Source organism: Microchirus variegatus, assembly GCF_963457635.1.
Source record: "Microchirus variegatus genome assembly, chromosome: 14".
NCBI lineage: Eukaryota > Metazoa > Chordata > Actinopteri > Pleuronectiformes > Soleidae > Microchirus > Microchirus variegatus.
This window is the reverse complement of record NC_139815.1, coordinates 10,230,808-10,250,601: the sequence shown is the minus strand read 5'-3', so window position 1 is coordinate 10,250,601 and position 19,794 is coordinate 10,230,808. Positions and strand designations below refer to the sequence as shown.

The 19,794-nt window shown below is 40.7% G+C and overlaps 2 protein-coding genes across 7 annotated transcripts in view; one reads left to right on the top strand and one right to left on the bottom strand.

Moving 5' to 3' along the window:
- LOC310936757 (troponin T, fast skeletal muscle isoforms-like) overlaps nucleotides 1–19,794 on the top strand; it is a 43,091-nt gene that overhangs the window by 12,707 nt on the left and 10,590 nt on the right. The window contains exons 6-15 of one of the 5 annotated variants that reach the window (XR_014593012.1): nucleotides 1,089–1,211; nucleotides 1,989–2,012; nucleotides 2,110–2,151; nucleotides 2,693–2,724; nucleotides 2,944–3,025; nucleotides 3,288–3,428; nucleotides 4,695–4,778; nucleotides 5,319–5,418; nucleotides 13,869–15,561; nucleotides 18,278–18,336. The gene's annotated coding sequence lies outside the window, so the exon portion shown is untranslated. Of the gene's footprint in view, nucleotides 1–1,088; nucleotides 1,212–1,988; nucleotides 2,013–2,109; nucleotides 2,152–2,692; nucleotides 2,725–2,943; nucleotides 3,026–3,287; nucleotides 3,429–4,694; nucleotides 4,779–5,318; nucleotides 5,419–13,868; nucleotides 15,562–18,210; nucleotides 18,337–19,794 lie in introns of those variants that run through there. The other 4 variants (XR_014593011.1, XM_083900891.1, XM_083900892.1 and 1 more) reach the window with 4 other exon arrangements.
- Nucleotides 5,591–16,026, bottom strand: LOC310936756 (uncharacterized protein). 2 transcript variants are annotated; one of them, XM_083900890.1, is made up of 3 exons: nucleotides 15,908–16,026; nucleotides 11,035–13,255; nucleotides 5,591–8,104 (listed from the first exon to the last, which is right to left on the bottom strand). In XM_083900890.1, exons 2-3 carry the CDS (start codon nucleotides 11,074–11,076, stop codon nucleotides 7,316–7,318), a joined length of 831 nt encoding a protein of 276 aa, XP_083757016.1. In that variant the 5' UTR covers nucleotides 11,077–13,255; nucleotides 15,908–16,026; the 3' UTR covers nucleotides 5,591–7,315. The 2 variants fall into 2 exon arrangements, with proteins under 2 accessions (XP_083757016.1, XP_083757015.1); XM_083900889.1 differs by having other exon boundaries at nucleotides 5,591–13,255.

The window sequence follows — 19,794 nt, the reverse complement described above, 5'->3', positions numbered from 1 at the left end:
TTCAGCCTATTTTGGACTAGGTCTTAATATTCACCAGAGGTTAATTTGTAATTTATTTTGTCTAGATTATATTCTCTCCAGCCCAACACAACATAGTTTATTCATGTCAGAAAGAACATTAAATCTCCATTAAATATAATGTGCACATTAATTTTCCCCAGAGTAGAGATGTTTTTTTTTTTTTAACACTCCCTGTCCATGTGTTTAGTGCAGTATTCTCAGGCTTAAGTGGTGCTTCTTGTGCAGAGGATTTCTCATTATCCATAAAGCCAAATGTCATAAAATGTGTTAAGAAACTTCAGACTGTGAAGCTGATTAACGCTTTTCATACACACACTCTTTTCATGAGGTATGAGCTCACCTGACATTTTAAATCCTTTTAATCACTCGTGCAACGTTTTTTTGTGAAAGTATAAAAATAACTTCAAATTGTCGACTTGTCAAGTTTAACTTGCTTTGTTTTTTACATATTTTGTTTTACTGACTTGGAATCTTCTACTTACTACCAATGCTACTATACTATCAGTGGAATTATGTGGAACCACAGGCAGGATGCACATTAAGAAGAAGAAGAAAAAACAGAATTGTAAAATCATTGCTTTATGGTTCTACTACTATGGTTGAAAACACCACAGGGTGTATTCAATGTCAACTGCTGAGTTGTGTTCAGCTATATATAATAGTGGAGTGTTTGTCTTGATATTTATACGATGCAGCAGTGTGCTGACTTCACTCAAAACATGTCACTGCTGTATGGAAAATGTGATTAAACGCACACATGCTTGATTAGAAAACCCACAGTTGATGGACTCTGGCTTCAAATGTGAATGTAATAAAGGGAGCTAATGCTGCTTTGGCTCTCACAGGATATGTTGTCACACATTTACCACTTATAGCAGCAGCAGTTATTAGATTTTCACCAATTAAGTAACACGTACACTGTTTTTGTTTTTGTTATTAGGTCATTTCTACTGTGCAAGTACTTTGGATCCAAAACTCAGTCTCGCTAGTTCATTTAAATTAACTGGAGGATATAAATGACCCTTTGGTGACATTTTGTTGACCTGTGTGTTGGTGTGTGTTTCTAGGGCTCAGTGAAGAGAACAGAAAGGAAGAGTGAGGAGGTGGACGGAAGTTCTGCCGTTTCTCTTTGCAGCAGTGACGGCGAGGAGGCGTTAAACTGCTATGGGCCCATGAGCCCGACATTCAAGGTAAAGCATAAAACCATTAAAAAAATGGATGGTAGCAAATGGTTATAACTAATTTTGATGAATGATAGGTCTAAATCTAAAAAATAGATTTTTCTTTCCCGAATCCATAACCAATGGTGACTCTAGCAGCGATGACTGGCAGCTTCTATGTCACAGTGCATTGACAGTTATACTATAGACAGTCATCTTTTTTGTTTTATTTACCGATGAAACACAGATAGGAAAATAGCAGACACAGTTTCCCAAGGTTGAATAGTTTCTATTAACATAGGTTTACTGAAAACAAAAAAAGTCAATTTAATAAAAGGAAACTGAATTATTCATTTAGGCAACAACAAAAGAGCAAAGATGTATCTCTCTCACACACACTTGCAGGTTTACACACCTATTGTTCAACAAAGATAATAGATTTTACATTTAGATGTCAGTTGTTGTTGTTTTAACCATTTGTCTACACTCATGTTCTCAGACAAGCAGTGATAAGAGATTAATTGTACACTTATGTGCGGATTTAGTTGTGTTTAAAGTTGTGAATGAATGTAACAAGTAATGTAGTTTGATTACTTTTGCTGTTCATGTAGTGGAGTAACAGACCAGTCAGTAAATCTATATTTTGTGTAGTTTAGGTTTTAGAGAAGCCATGCTTTGAATAAAGAAAAGAGTCACTGTAGAATGTGAAGTGGTAAATCTGTTTTCCATGAACATGTGATGATATACAGTATTATCGACATGCTGTCTTCTGTGCTGTCATTTACATGTTCCCTGCTTTTCCACCAGAAACTCCTCATACAGTTTTACCCAGTAAGTGCCTTCTTACCTATTGTGATGTTGTACTTATTACAGTTATTTAGATCTGCTTTGTCATGCTCTCCTCATTCACTCACCACACTCTTTACAGGATGAAATCAACTCCAGAGTCTCACCAGATGGTAAATGCATGGTGAGTGTGAAAAAAAAATTCAGGCTGCAGTTTGATTTCTCAGCTGGATCACGGCCACGTGACCTCTGGGTCTGAGCCTCTGTTTGAAGTTTCTGTTGGTTTTACTCATTTGAGCAAAGGACACAAAAAGAGCATCGGGAGAAAAAGTTCAACAGAAGTCAAAACAACAAAGACGGCAAAGAGAATCAAAGCAAATGTAAAGTGACTCGACCATGAACTACATCCCCAGAACATTTCATCAAAGTCCATCGTTTACTTTTTGAATGATGCTGCTTCAAAACATACAAACTACAGAGACTCAAAACATCTACACAGAGACCGAATCAACAGCTCTTTCTAACTTAGTTCATTTCCAGATTTTAGTGAGTCATTCAAACTCTCAAATGCAGTGAAAAAAAAATACTTTTATTGGCTTCAACTCGCAGCTTTCTGTCAGTTTCTCAACAATCCACTATATCTTATAGGTTATATAAGTTATATGTGAGTAATGAGGATCATTTCCGTGAGTTCTAACCGTTGTCTGTCTTCATTCTTCCTTCAGATCATAGAGAGAGCTGAGTCTCTGAAGAGAAGGTGAGTGACTAACTTTGGCGGCTGGTGATTAAAAAAAAAAAGTTGGGGGTGGACAGTAAAATACAGTAAAACAATTCTGCAGAAAATGATCTCCCACCCTACCTTTAAATAAAGCATACCTTGTTATATTCAAACTATCTTCCCTTGGTTCGGTAATATGTTGAAACACCTGCATTCTTTCAGTGTGAGCGGTTAAACATTTATCCATTTCTTCTGAAGCACCAGCATAAAGAAGACGCTGCCAACTGTTTCTGTTTCCAAGATTGACAAGAAACTGGAGCAGTACACACATGCTATCGAGGTAAAACCACATGGAGTTACCCTCTGCTATGATGGGGAATTATTTTTACCCAAATCAGTAAGCAGTATTTATTGAAACAGTTCGTCCACAAAATGTTACTAGTTTGTGAGTGGTCTCTGGCTCTTCCTGAAACCATCATCCTAAACTGATTTCCCACGGAGCTCAGTATTTACTGCTGAACTTCTGCGAGTATAATCCTCACAGTTGTCACTGTCATGGTGTTCAGTGTAAACTCGCTGAGTCATGTGTCCTTTTTTCGCAGCTCTCCTCAAAGGAAGGCAGGATGGGTGGTCAGGCTCTGACAGACGTGATAAGTCCTCCCGAACCTGTTGCCGCTAAGAAGAACCTGTTTGAGGCCGGCGAAGCCTGGAACCAAAGCGCCATCTCAGTCGCAGCATCTAAGGTTAAAACTGGGCAAGGGAGCACATTTGTGATATCCTCCTTAAAAGTTTAAAGGGGACATAATTATTAAGAAAAATCGACTTTTTAATTATTTTAATCCTTATATTTGGGACTCTGGAGGTCCTATGAGTAGGCAAAGTGTGAAAAAGATGACTCAATCATGTTTTTGTGGTCCTCCTCAGTCTAAGTACAGGAGAGAAAACACGCAATGTTGACTTCCTCACTCATTTCTTTGTCACAATGAGACATTCCTGGAATTGTTGTCTCGCGGAGCTCTGCTTTGTCCCTAAAAACACGAGATTGCAGGCGAGGGCAATAGTATCTGGAAGAGCGGAAGTCTGTGAAGTGTTCTATTCTTGTCTGCACAGTGCAGCACAGAGTTCTACACAAACTTCCAGCCTCAGAGAATTTACGTGTCCAGTGGATGCATTTTATATATGACGGAAATGTGCCGGCTAGAGTCTGCAAATGATGGCTTTTCCAAATGCTAACTGCTGTTAGCTGCTGGAGCCTCAGTGACGCTGACATAGTTTCCCGTGTCTCATTTGCATTTAAAGAGACAGGCACGGTGAGGCACAGGCAGAGTGATTGAACTGCTGTGGTGCTTCATCCTTAAGGTATTCTGACCAAAGCATGTCACAGACATGTTCAATAGGACACCAGGGAACTAGGTTCACTTGGAGAAATAGAGTATATGTCTCCTTTTAGTTCACCACACACACACACACACACACACACACACACACACACACACACACACACACACACACACACACCAGGTCAGATGTGTTTTTACCTTGCTGTGAGATAACTGATATCTGATGGTCATTGCTGAGGCACAATGTCAACACGTCTGTCTCAGCAGGACACAGATGGTTTAAAAGTGGGAGTGGCCGATCTCATAATCATAAAACCTGATTATTTTACTTGTGTCACTTTCTTGCTTTAGCTGCTTTATTTGGTATTTCTATTAATTCCCTTTGTCCTTTTTTTCTTCTTCTTCGCTTTGTTTTGAACATATCTGATAATCTCTCTTTTAATTTTTTTCCCTCATTGTCTATTGAAATGTTGATTCTTTTCAGCCAACATCATTTTTCTGTCTCACAACCACACCCAACCTCCTCATGCAGTGGTCATCCTAGTTCACTTCAGACTGTCGGTCTAACGGTCAGCACACGCCTGCCTCCATGAGGAAGCAGCAGCTTATTACAGCAAGTTCACCTGGTGAACAGCAGTAATGACAGTTTTGCATATGTTTTATTTGCAGGAAATAAAATCAGGAGGCGTTTTGAACAAGAAAAATCTATGGGAGAGTCTTGGTGACATATTATCTCCTGGAAGAGATGGAAAGGTGTGCATTCGCACCAAAATGTGTGGATTTGTTGTGGTGACCCTGTATTATTCCATTTATTTAGATAGTAAGCAAGCAAAACGGAGTCATAATGATGAAAATACTTTTTGAAGATGTTGACAGACAAAGTAAAAACCCCAAGGAAAACCCAATTTTTCAGCTATTTTACAACTTATTTCTGTATAAATGTTATAACCAGTGAACCAATGAAGACATAGCCTCATTTGGATTAGCTTTCTCAGCCATTAAATATACTTACACATATTTTTACCTCTTACATCCCTTTAAGACGATCAATCAAAAACATCTCCTGTTTTCTAAACTAAAATTAATGATACAATGGATATTTCTGCTCTCTTATTTATTTGAGGAAGACCTATATAGCAAAAGCTATGTGGGGAAAATTTAAAATATTGTCTTACCCAAAGTAAACATGTTTCAGATCATTCACACGGATGCTGTTTATAAAACTGTAAAATATTTCACCTTACATATTGGTGAAAACTTGATAAAATTGTGTTCTGCTTAATTGAATTACAGGAGAGCTCCCCTGGTAAAGGTTACAAGTTTATGGTGACTGGTCACGGCAAGTATGAGAAGGTCGACAACGGCAGCGTTAAAGACCCGAGCTGTCATTCTGGTAAGGAAGTCCCTCAAAACCTCATTAATAACTTTATTATTTTGCATGTCCTAACTGTATATAGGAAAAATCCCAGTGATGACCACATAGATCCAGATGTGATTGCCTTTTAGCCTTTATGTTTCACACAAAGAATTGTGACAAGAGACAAACAGGAGAATCAAACACGAACCAATGTTCACGTTTAGCTTTATGCATTTGTTTAATCACACAGTAAATAAAATACAATATAGTTTTACCATCAATGTAATAAATGGGGCCATAGCATATAGGGGTGAACTTCCCCTCACTTAAAGAAATTCCACACCGTGATGGTAATCTTGTGGAATATAGCACATTTGGATATGCATTATAGAGACAAAATGGCAGCAGTAAATTACTCCAAATCCATAAAATACCATGCACCACATACAGGAAACTATCTACCTTCTTTATTCAGATGTCACTCAATTTCCTTTAGGTCTGTCCTGATCATCATTCTTCACCATCTTCACTTGTACATCCCATTTCAGTAATAGTATCCATGGCCTGGATGAGCCATCAAAAAGCAGGGAAATACCTCTAACATCATGAAACAGTGGAGAGTTTTCACATGATTAATCCACTGAACAACATGGTGCCACCACAAGGAAAGTCAGAGGATCGCAAAAGTTTGCAACCTGTATTCAGCAACCTCTAACAGCAATGAATACATTCAAATCCCTGTTAAGATTTCTGCCTGGCATAACCATAACCATGGCACAGTGTCAGATACTGCAACACCCATACTGACAACAGGAGATGGTGTAGAAGCCAAACTGATCCCAGTACACAACTTTGCTCGCCTCCACAATTATAGCCCTGCCCAAACGTTTAGACCACACATGTCAAACTCAAGGCCCGGGGGCCAGATGTGAACCGCCACGTCATGATTAATTGGTCTTAAAAATCTGTGTTACAATAGGTCTATGCTGCTTTAAGGCGTGCGTTGACCATAAACTACATTTCCCACAATGCATGGCAATTGCGTTACCTGCAAAGTGACGGCATCACCATCGCTGTTACATCTATAATGCATCATATTTGTAACTTGAATAAGTAATAAATACAGAAAGTTATTTAGCAATATGTTACAGAGTAGTTACCTTTAGTTTACATATTATTTGGTTACATTTAGTTACATTTATTCTGTATGACAGTTACATCTGGCCCTTTGAGGGTAACCATTATGCTGTGGCGGCCCTCAGTGAAAACGAGCTTGACACCCCTGTTCTAGACAGATCCCCAAATATGTCCATCCATACATCACTTACTGCAACTTAAATCTGTTCTCACTAAACTTTTCTCCTTCGTTCTTCCAGTTTCTTTCTTTCAAAACCAACCTGCCCTGTTATTCCAGGAATGTAAAAGCCCTATTTATTACACAGATTACAACTGCCTGCCAGCGGTGTACACTAAAAGCCCCACTTTGATTAGAAAAAAATAGAAAAAGGTAGAGCATGACAAATTAAAATTTCATCTATCGAATAATCTACATTTCATGCATCCAACACTACATCTCTGAGACCCTCTAGAAATTAAAAATACAACCAAGTAGTGTTGCAATATTACTTGCTAATTTGATTTCCATAAACGTGCGAAGACAGCACCCCTGTATTAGCTGTTGCAATATTTTTGAATATGGTTAAAGCTTCATTATTTATACACTAACATATACATGATCAATGACCTAAACTAAAACCCATAAGAAGATACTGTATTCATTTATTTTGATGAATTTTGTTCAGTCAAATTAATTTGCTTTGAAAAGGGATCTTATTTTAATTGGCTGAGATCACTAGAATTTCCTATCTCACGATGAATTACCCAACATTAAAATAATCCACGACTCCAAATTGGGCTTTTACATCATCTCAAATTACATGTCGGTTTTGTTTCTTGAACCAAATCCTCTGGCAGTTCTGTTGAAGTCTTTTTGTTCTTCCTCCTGGGATTTGCGTTTTATCAGCCCCTTTTCAAACACAGCTGCTATCTTATTCAGTGGCTTCTCTGCTGCCTCTTTAAGCTTCCTGGCATCAAAACGGGGACTGTAGAGTAAAATAGGCAGACGATTGACAAAAGTGGGAACTTCTGCCTGATTTTCTTTCGATGCCTTTTTCTCATTTGACTCTTTCTTTTTGGTGTTGATCTGTTGCATTATTCGTTCTTTGGTGGAGAACATCTGAAAGAGGAGAGCATCCCACATTTTCATCGCTCTGGGAGCATCTTTGTCTGAAAGCACTTCCCGATTGGCAGATTGATCTACTGAAGTCCTATCACTACCATCTTGACCCATTTTCTCATTGCTGCCACTCTCATCAACCGTAGATTTGGCCTCTTGCACTGGAAACATAGGTTCATCTGGCTCAACAACCATGTGTTTTTTGAGCCGTGTCCATCCACTTAGCTTACCCTTCAGGCCTTTTGGCTTCTGGGCAGCCTTTGGCTCAGTTGCTGAAGAGGAGATCTCTGCCACAGCGACCTTCTTGTCAGCAGTTGAAGATACAGGTGATGTCGCTGACTTCATGGAGGGTTCGGCTGCTGGGGCTTTCATCTGTGCAGTCGCGGCTTTGGTCTTCTGAATGTCCTTGTCTTTGTGTCCAGCTTTTTGCTGAGATGACGGTGATGTTCCTCTGTTTGGGGTTGGAGCTTTGACTGAGACTGAGGCCTGAGGCAGAGAGGCAGGATTGGCAGAGTCAATCACAGTAGCTTTAACTACGGATGGTTTCATGACAGTATCTGTTGCTGGCTTTGCAGGGGAACTGTTGTGTATGAGTAGCCCTGTGGAGGCCTGAACATTACTAGTCTGTGAGCTAATCTGGGCTTTATTGGAGGTAGACTTTGAAGAATCATAGTTAACAACTGATGGTTTTGTTTCTACAATGGTAGATGAAGGTCTTGATTCTACTTGCTTAGTGGAAAGTTGTGCTTTTGGAGTAGGTTTACTAGGTAAAACAGTATCATCAGAGTGGGTGGGAGCAATAGCTTCAAATTCCAATGAAGGCAGTTCTTCTTTACTGGAAACTGATGCTATGATTGACTTTAAGACTTGTGTTTGGGAATGTTCTTTTACCTCAGGGACTGAAGTGCCGATGGGCTGTTTTGTTTCTACTTTTGAGATATTCTCTGTGAATGACTTTGCACAGGACTCAATAGTATTTGTAGAGTTATTATTTTGAAGAGGCATAACTGGAGGTGTTTTCTGGTCTTTCATAATGACTGGTGTGGCTTTTGTTTCTGTACTAGAACTTAAAGAGACTGGAGTTTGAGAGCCCTGTAATATGGTCGGAGTATAGGTCCGTATAGGTGTAGTACTTGTAGATGTATTATTTTGAAGAGGTGTAACTAGAGGGGGTTTCTGGTCTTTCATAATGGCTGATATGACTTTTGTTTCTGTGCTAGTACTTAAAGAGACTGGAGTTTGAGAGCCCTGTAATATGGTTGGAGTATAAGTCCGTATAGGTTTAGTGCGCACTCTTGGCTCTGGTAGAGGGGAAGCTCTTGTTTTAGTCAAAGATTTTGTTTCTTTAGCAGAACTATGTTGGGCTATGTTTGTAGTATTACAGTTAAATAAAGCAGGGTGTGACAGAGCGTGAGTATTTACAATATGAGTGTTCATTTCTATACAATTCTTTGCTTCTGTGACAGATTGCCATAGCTGTTTCATTGCAGTCTCAGAGCTCACTAGATTAGCAGAAGTTTGAACATTATCTTCATATAGCTTAATATGACCTGGAATTGTAATGGTCTGCAGTTCTACGCTGACATCAGATATGTTAGCTGTAATATGATCAGTAGAATTGGAAGTTGTTGACTTGGTACTGGATGTAACAGGGTGTTTAATGGGCCGGGCGACAGGGGATTTTCTTTTCGAAGCCATGTTATTTGTAATTTGAGGGGAAGATGGCTCTGCTGATCTTTGCTCAGCAAGTGTGGTGACAACATGCTTGCCATCTGCTTTTGAGTTCATAAAGGCTCCAGTTTGCTCAGCAGAGCCAGGAACACATTTTTCATCAATAGGTTTTTTTGTTGTGGATCGTCGCTCTGATTTTAGCAGAGGGCTTTTTGCAGCATGTAGAATGGTCGGACAATACTGCACAGACTGTTTACTGACCTGCACAGTATTAAGTGCTGGTTTACAGGTCATTGACTGATTTGTTATAATTGGCAGAGCAGCTTCATTTTGAGGTTTTTTGGTTTTATTGCCCAAATTAGGTTTCATGGACAGAGTAGTTTCTGCAGCAGGCCCGTTATGAACACCATGTATACCTCCTGGTTGGCCTGAGAAGAGTTTATCAGATGGTTTTGTCTCACTACCAGCTGTGGTCAGTGCTACATTTCCTTTAAGAAGATTAGAAGCTTGATTTGAACTGAACTTTTCATTGGAAGGTTGTAGATTATTGTCTGTGTCTGCTGATGAGCTGCTACATCTGTTAGAATTACTATTAACATGAGTCAGTGGGAGTTTGGCATCTTTAATTGTTTGGCTAGACAGATTTGCATCTTTAGTAGAGATATTAAGAGTGGTTTCAATGTTTTGTGACATTTCTTCTAAAGTTTTGGATTTGTTTGTGTAGAAACGTGCTCCTTGAACAACTTTATCTTGGCCACTTGATTCCATGCTATTCTGTGTCTTCACAATTAAATGATCACTAACTTTGTTTGTCCTTTGGGATTGCTTTGCTGGCATATCTAATAAGCCTGTATCTAAAGGGGTTTGAATGTCTGAAATAATATTGGTTGCAGTGATGGACAGGACAGGGAGTTTGGTTTCTATAGCTGGTTTACCTAATGAGGTACCATTAACTGCAGATTTCAAAGAGAGCCCTGCTCCAGTAAAACTGTTGTTGTTTTCTACTGTTTGACATAGACTGTAACTTTGAGTTTCTTCAGTGAGCTGTTTGGTGCTTTTATCGTCTGCAGATACTGTGCAGATACTGGACTGTGCAGAGAATACAGAGGCTGTAACCTGCTTGTGTGACAACCAGGGTTCTGTGTTAGGAGCTACTGGTTCTTTAAACTGCTGGGTCGCAGTTTGTATTTTGTCAAGCATATAGTCAGTATAATTTGCCATGTAAGACAACCTGCTACCTTTGTTTTTCCTGGGTATAATATCATTGTTTCCCATTTTGCATTGCTCAGTAACCTCTTCCTTTTGTTTAAGTAAGACAGTATCCATAGACACTTTACTGGGCAATGGTGTGGCTTGTTGTATTCCTACCATGGGTGCTTTATTTAGAATGGCACCCCCTGAGAGTTCAATCTCTTGAACACCCACGTTTTTATGATCAGGGTTGGCAGTGAGTTGAACAGTAAATCCACTGGTTGTTGCTGGACTGATGCCATTAGCAGTTTGATAAGATCTGACCGGTGGATTCTCTATTAGTCCTGACTGGTGTTTTGCATTTGTAATTGTGTTTTCTTTTGTTTTTATGAGTGTTTTCTCAAGATTCTCCTTGGCATCTTTCCCTTTTGCACTACGCTCTATCTCAGCATTTAAGTCTACTTTCAGTAAGGATGATGAAGAACTCAACATACCTCTGCTATCAGTCAGGCATAGTGTTGTATATTGTGCTGCACTTTGTGCGTGTACCTCACCTGCTTTAGGTAATGGTGAGGCTTTTGGTGTGGATGCTTCATTTGTGGATTGTTGAATTATTTTCTGTGCCGAGCCAAGAGGAAACTCAGGTTTTATTGCATCCATGTTAGATGTTTTCAGTGTTTGATTTCCGGTGCTGTGAACGTCCGGGTGACTTTCCTCAAACACATCTTTGCTGCATGTGACGATCATGTCAGCTGGATGCTGTGACGCCTCTGGAGATGACAGAGATTGCAAACTGTGTGCAGAAGAAACGTCCAATGACGAGGGAAGATCCTGATGTCCAGTGAGCGGTTTTCTCACATCACACTCAGGGTTGTTTGAACCATCTACAGCTACTTCTGTCTGTGATTTGTTTAATGAGGTTTCATTAACCCTGCACGCTGCTGGGCTGTGATATGATGCTATATTCCTAATCCCGCCATAGGCCACATACTCTGATGGAGTAAGGCCATAATATGTTGATCGTGATTTTTGCTTTGAGGTGGCTAAGGTCATTTGAGTTTCCAATAGCGACGTTAAGGATTTGCGTGCTCCGAACACAGGAGGAGAATAAGCAGAAGACATGGGGCTTGGACTAGTTGCAGTTTGCATTGAAATCATTGTCGTTGGTGTGAGATTGTTTGATAGCGTCAAAAATGTTGGGACTTTTGGTAGAGATGAAGCCTCACTTTCTGCAACTGTTTTTGGTTTGCTATTGACAGGTTCCATCAGTGTTTGTTGGAGCCCAGCTGATTCAGGTGCAGTGATACTCGATGCTAAATTCACTTGGTGGTGCAGTTCAGGATTGGCAACGATAACATTTATTGTGCTCCTTCCGTTTTGTTGAATCATTCTCTCTTCGGAATTGTTGGACCGTTTGATGTTTGATGTTATTTGAAAATCATAATTTCCCTTCAGTCCCTCTGTGGCAACAGGAGGTTTACTTATACTGCTAGTTTGAAAGGCTAAATTAAGCTGTGATGTTCCATAACGCGTAGCAGGGACCTGTACATCTTGGGAGCAGTTGAAAGCAGGACTTGCAGTGAATAAAAGTGGGTTCGGTTTTGATATTTCAAAAATAGGTGTGGACACCGATGGTCTCCAAGAGGGGGTTTTAGGTCTTCCACTGTGGGTCTTTGATACAGGCATTTTCTGATCAGTTTTCATTACTGACACAGCCACTTTGTCTCTGTATAGGGTAGATAACAATGCTCCATGGTTGGTTGGGTTTAAATGTGTTAGGTCCTCCATGGAGGGAGGTTTCGAAATCTCATAAAACGTTGCTTTAGATGTATAAATCCTGCTTTGTGGTGTGTCCGATTTGGACTCTTTCAATGCTTCAACAAGCGATATCTTTGACGCAGTTATTTCAGGGGGACTTTGGGTTGGAACAAAGTTGCCATTAATGGAAGATCTGGTAATTGAAGATGTCATCTGGCTCTGAGAGCTGTCCTTTGAAACGGGGTTTGTCTCCCTCTGGCTGGGAACAAAAGGCTGTGCCTGGGTGTTTGAACGTGATAGCAGCACTGGAACAGGAGGTAGGTTTGTAACTTGAGAAGGTGCCGGGCCTGGGCCACAGTTGGGGGTGGCTGGGGCTAGGGTCAGACTGTGAGTTGATATTTTAGGGCTGGACTGCAACACAGTGACTGGAGAGACTATTGTGGTGGACCCATGGGAATTTATTGTCATGTTTAAATGTAATGGAACAATTTGTGCAGGGACCTGCTCGGATGACGATGGGGGTGGTGAAGCCGAAGGTGGCATCATGAAAGGAGACGCGTCATCGAATAAAAACGAGGAGCACTCGTATAGAGGAGCCACCTGCTCTTCAGAAACCCTGATCAGACTTGGGTGTGACTTGGGGGGGAAACTACCAGTTTGGCCAAGGGGGGTGCTCTGAGGCTGGGGAAATGCAGATGCAGAGTGATTATCAAGCGAGTTGAAGGGAAAATTCGATAGTGAGGAGTCTGCCATGTAGACAGAATCTGGTGTCTTTGGTGGACTCGACTGGTCACTGTGCTCAAGGTCTGTGCTCGCTTCATTGACAGGCGACAAACAGGTGCGGAAAGGGACGGGAGTCTGAGAGAGACTGCCTTTTTTCTTGGCTCTCTTCTTCTTAATTTTTTGAAGTTTTGCATTGTCTTTGCCTGGTTTTGGCAGTAAGGGCGGAGGGTACTGCTGGGAAAAGTCAGGCTCCAGCCCGTTACTGTAGCTGACATCCATCAGCATTTCAAACTCCTGTAAAAAAAGATGAGACATTTTAGTCTATTGTTTCACACAGTATGACAAAACACACATGTACACCTGCAAATACAAAACAATCAAATTAATCTTCAAAAGAGTCTGTCACCATATGTATTCTTGATAAAGGGACAATCACGTCCAATGTTATGTAAAATGTTTCACACGAAAAGAGAAAATCAGGGACACGATACAACATAAACTCTCATGAAGATTATACTCATCTTCTTGCTAAAGTTGAGGATAAAGCATGTTTGCTTTTATGGTTCACTACAAAATTATTAAGATTTCAGAGTTGGGATTTAATGACATGCTGTTTACATTATGTGCTGTTTGTCAATCACCTGGAAGCTAGGAATGATATGAACATAAATCACACAGTCATAATGCGAAATTTAGTGTGATATTTTAAATCTCTTCTTACTTTTATCATTTTTTTTTATTATTATTTCTAGTGGGGTTTTTTGTTGTTTGATATTCTATTTTCACGTTTTGGCAATTTTTCAACTCTGTTTTTGCTATATAAATGAAATGATTACTATTAGCATTATTGTGTATGACCAGTATGAATGTAAATGTTAATTGTTCCTCTTTTCTTTTCCCTTTACAGGTACAGAGTTCTTTGAGGATTTGTAAAACAAATTCTGGATTATCAAAGAGAAAAATCCTTGGTACTGCACAACTGTCAGCCACTATCACGTCACCATTCTCTCAATGTAAGCTCTAGGTTAGAAATCCGCTGAAATTGTAATGAAATGACAAAATTCATTTGAGCCTGTTATCATTTAAAAAATGCATTTACAAGTGAGTGTCTTCTGTGTTTATAATGGATCAGTGTTCTTGTTCTTTTATCCTGTGAATAATATCTCAAACTACTACTATTACACAGTAGTAGAATACATTTGATTACAATGAAATAAAATCAGTCAAAGTAATTCCTGGAGTTTGTCTGCTTAGTATTTAGCTTTTGGATGATTTAGACCCATTGTCATCTACTGTGATCCCTGTGTAGTTTACTCAGCTGTGGACCAACTGTACTGATTTAACCCGGACTAGTCTGCAGCTGACTTTAGAGAATGACGGCAGGTTTTTCAAAACTCTTAATTGTGTTCTGAAGAAGCTGCATGGCTACACGAAGTGTCACTCTTAGAAATAGAAAGGTATGTAAAGCTGTTGCTTATGGCAAGGCTACTTAGAAATGATGGCAAACTACTTATGGAAATAGTCTCTCAAGGAGACAGTCATATTTAAAACTAACCTGGCATTAAATAAAAGTAAACTCAAAGGGAGATTAATGGCGCATACTGTGCACATGGGTGATGAGAGTCGGAGAAGCGTTAGCGTATAAGTAGTGTTGTTATATAAGATCTTAGAAATGTCAGCAATGTCAGTTGGTCTGTGATGTTACAGGTATGTAAAATAGAGTTCAAAGGTCAGAAGCATAAGTAACTGATAATTAATATAACACACCGTACACCCTGTGCTTCCAGTTATATTAAGACAAGGTGTCAGAGCTGCACAGAAAAATCTGCTGTTATCAAAACCTGCACTGTATTTTTAGAATAATTTATAAATAACTCTTCATGATATGTAGCTGCTTGGTTGTAATGTATTGTAGAATTGATTCATTTCTGTCTGAGGTCTGTATTCAGACAGAAAGAAATTATTTTTGGGTGACACTAAGGGCAAAAGGGCCACTGTCTAATTTTAGATGCAGGGAAATATGAGCGAACATATTGACACCGAGCACCTGCTGCCTGCTGTCCTGCACTCATTCAGTACAAACAGCCTGACTGTGAGCTTGAGCTTTGTGTTTCAGAGCAATAACTATCTAGAAGTTTATGTTTATGCCACTTTACTTTGAAATGAAGCAGATTAATAAAAGCTAACGGGTTGCCATTTCTGACGTGAACGTTTAATGTGTAGAAGACCCAGCCAGACTTGAAATGCAGATATACAGAGGTGTTTGTGTGTTTTTGAGCACAAACACAAATCCCTGTTTTCAAAGTGACTCTTGCAGTGACAGTGACAAGACAGCCAGATGACACATTAGATGTCCCCCCTTTTAAGGCCCTGGGGTTGGATGACGGGGAGGCTTCCACTGGAGGAACTCAAAAGAGGAAAGTATAAGATTAGATTTGTGATTAAACTGTGCCATGACCTCAACCGAGCTACCTTTAGGTTCTCCATTGAACAACACGATGGACAAGCTCTTCATTAACCAGCAGGCGTCTACAGAATCAGATCAACACCTACATAAAGTGGAGACAGAGCCTTGTGTTTGGCTGGTCAGGCTGAAATTGGTCAGTGTGAAAGAAATAATACACACAATTCATATGTTTAAAGTTGATTTAAAAAAGGTATGATCAGTGTGCTCTTGTGCAGGTTGTCATTTGCTGACTCATGCTCACATTTTCGCGGCACAGCATTGTGCAGAGACATACAACATGGTGATGACTGCATTGCAAGCTCTTCCTGTAATCGATATCATGTCCGATATGCATCATGCATTTAAGATATCAGATCGTGCATGTTCCGCTATCCAATACTAAGCATCGTTTGCAGGTTAGCGCCGGTCTGATGTGTCAGGAACACACTGCAGCACCATCAGCTTGGTCAAGCAACAGACACTGAGTTTGACTGGTTTACCTTCGGCGAGCGGCTGTTGTGACAAACTGCTCTCTGCTTGTTAATCCCAGCTCAGAGTGCGACAGGGCCGTCTCATCCTGAAGTGAACTAGAGCCTTAGGGAGTGAGCCGCAGTGCCTGTGACCACTCCAAAAATAAATTTGTTGCCTTCACTGAGTATTGCAGGGGCAGATGGGGGTTTCCAGGCCACCTGAGACGGCTGAGGTGCAGCCCCTACAGGCGGCTTGCAGCCACCTCCACCTGAGGGAAGGAGGACACACTTGTAGAGCCACAGGAGAGCATCCAGTATGATTGCAGGACGTGAGCCATTCACCTCATAAAACTCTACCATTACTACCTCAGCAATGCTCTTGCTAGACAAACTAGACAAAAGATGTCTGCTCACATATGCACAAAGAAACAGTACAGTCAGGGGAGATGAGTGAATGAAAATAATAATTTGTAGTTTCTACAGAGTTTGGAGTTTGAACACTCGGTGGAGTTATCCATGGCAAGGACATCTGCCTCTGAATAGTGACTAGGAAACCCACCAGAAGTCTAGACTCAGATGTAGGTGGTGCTTGGTGAAATGACATGACCGCAGAAGATTGGAGAATGGTGGATTAGACAGCAGAGTGAGAGAACCAAGACATAAAGAGACAACATGTTTAAAAAGACAAAAATAAGACTAGGGCCCACGGTTGGTGTAGTGGTTAGCTCTCTCGCCTTTTCAGCAAGAAGACCTGGGTTCCCTGGGTTGGCCTCGAGCCCTGGTTGGAACAAGGGCCTTTCTGCAAGGAGTTTGTATGTTCTCCCCATGTGTGCATGTGTTTTCTCCTGGTTCTCCGGCTTCCTCCCACAGTCCAAAAACATGCAGATTTGGGGATTGGGTGAATTGGTCATTCTAAATTGACCGTAGATGTGAGAGTGTGAGTTAATTGTTGTTTGTCTCTGGGTGTGGCCCTGCGATGGACTGCCAAGCTTTCGGGGCTGTACTCCGTATTGCCCTATGTCAGCTGAGATAGGCACAGCATGCCCTGTGACCCTCTGGTGGAGGCTAAAGTGGTAGATGATGGATGGATGGATGGTATTAAGACGATTGGCTAATAAGTTTGGAAGTGGACCTAGAAATATGGATAGAGCACTGGTTAGCCCACAGGGCAATAGGCTACTTATTTTATTTACATGTAACTGTGTAGGTGAGGATGTATTTGATTACAAAACTTCAAAAACCTGACTCTCTGAACTCATACAGTATGGGTCCACTCCATTCAAATACTTAGTTTAAACATGGCTGTTGTAAAGCAAGAAACTGATTTGTACATGAGTACATTTGTAGATTATTTTATTTTATATTTCCCTCAATGCTTGCAGAGAACTTTGTAGTGATTTTACAGCCTGGGACTGTAAGTTTTTCCGATAAGGCTGCACTGCAGGTATACAGTACGTTTTTATATGAAAACCTGAGAGGCAAAACCAGGGACAAAAATACATTATTCACTACTCATTACTGCAAACACCTGGTAATTAATTTTTAAAAATTAATTAATTAGAGACACCATGGTGAATCCCTCTGTTGCCTCTACTTATGTGAAACCTCCCAGAGGCTTCATGTGTTCAGAGAAATGACTGTAATTCTGCCTAAAGCTATGAACCAAGACCAAATTATACCCACTGCTTATCCATTCATCTTACTTCTGCTGCCCAATTTGAGACCTGGGGCCAGTTTTTCCCCCATTGGTTTATTGGCTCATGTTTGCAAACCCTGGAGCCGCTAATCATAATTAATTCATTTAATTCATTCATCGTCGACTGCTTTATCCTCCTCACGAGGGTCGCCGGGTCACACTGGTGCCAATCCCAGCTGACATAAGGGTTAAAGGCGGAGAAAGGCGGACCCTGCGATGGATAGTCCATATTCATAGTCCTATTAATATTCCATTATTGTGTGACTCTGTAGTGTACTTACTCTGGGTGTAAATGACCAGTTGATGATGTGGCTGCCAAACACACACACACACACACGCACACACGGACACACACTCTTTCGTCCATTGTCTGGATGCCAAGCCTCCCCCCAACCACCCCACCGCTAGCCTTCTATCACTGTAAATTTAGAAACAGAATCTTCTCAGCTGCTCCTTTCCAAAACCTGAGCCCTCCTCTTCCATCCACAGTATTTCATCCATCTCCTTCTCCAGGGTCATCGCTGACCTCCCCCCCCATCGCCCCCACCTCACCTACCCTCCCACCCCCGCTTTCCTCACCTTTTCCACACATAAACATACAGTATGGTACACATACACACACACACCTCGCTGTCATCGCGCAGCCAATAAGGGCCTGATGAGCTCAAGTATCAGTATAACACAAGGACTTATTCTCTGAGCAGAGCTTGCAAACTACAGACCTTCGTTTTCATCGTTGGAGGAGCTTCTCTTTCCCTCTAAGGTAAGCTGGCTATAGACACTACCTACTATTGGTCATCAAAACTAAACAAGAAAATAGACTCTGACTATTTCGTTCTCTATTTGAAGTCAAAATATGTGTTTTTTGTTTGTTTGTTAGTTGATTTTATTGTTGATTTGCTGCAGGAGGAGAGAATAATCCTCAGGTGTTGTGTCACACAGAGAAAGCACAGATTGACTGTCCTCTAACATTGCTGAAGCAATGTGTAAAATAGACGACACACATGTTCTGCTGCATGTCAGACATGTGTAGTTTATGTTTGTGATGCTTGACACTCAGTTCAAGAGCTGGAGTCCAGTTTCGTCAGCACAGATTGATGAACAGATGAGTGAAAATGTAAGATTTGGTGTAATTGCCCCAGGGGGTTTATGAGAGGTTTATACATTTTCTACACTTTTCAAGAAAATAGGCCATTATTTAACATGATGAATACATCGCTTTGAACATAAGGAGGAACTAACTTAATGCATAAATGATAAAATAGTGTATGATCAGAAGTGGACTTCATATGATGCTGTGAACGGTGACAGCTGCTATTTTTCATCAGTTTAATTTAGATTTTGACTGTTTTACCTGCCATAACAAAGAAACAAAAAGAAAGAAAAAAACACAATTGCTGCACTGACAATGCAGGATGGGATTCAGGCATGGTGTGCTCGTGGCTTAGAAAGGCTCACAGATCAGCAGCTGACAATGTGCACCACAGACAAATGACTATTATATGAAGTGCTTATCATTGTCGTAAAAGAAGATTCCTCATATTCTAAAAAAATGTGATTCTTTTTAACGTGTGAATATGTGGATCCTTGTCAGATTCAGCTCAGGTTGTGCTTCCATCTCTTTTTCTTCCATCTACATCTCAAGCCCCCGAGACATAAAAGATTCTTAATAGACTATAAAAAGGCATGGCAACTGTGATAATTAAATTCCTGATCTTTTTTTTGTGTTGGACGCAGAGTACTCATCCTCAATCTATCATTATACGTTGGGTCTTTTTTTTGTCTCCCCGTTGGTATTTAAATCTAAATCTTGATTGGCTCAGGATGAGATTTTCCTCTGCAGTGTCACCTGTCCCATCGGTCTGACACTTTCAGCACAGAGTTTTGGTTTCAGAAAGACTCAGAAACACTTCTCAGCATTCGATGTTCTCATACAGAAGAAATGAAGTGGCAGGCCACTAAATATACGGCGCGCTGAAGTGTCGGCATGTACTGAGCGACTGCCGGACACACAGAGAGAGGTGCGACAGCAGGCCCTTGTAAGTTGATCAAAGAGCTCGTTTGTTGGACGTGGATGCCGATTGGCTGCTCGAGTACAGAGGATCCTCCTGCTGGACCGAGCTGAGGGATTAAAGCAGCTATTTGGACACTGTTCCTCAGCTGATGGGTTGAAATATGAGTCAGAACTAATCCTTCAAGTCCCCTGCAGCTGTGGTCACCG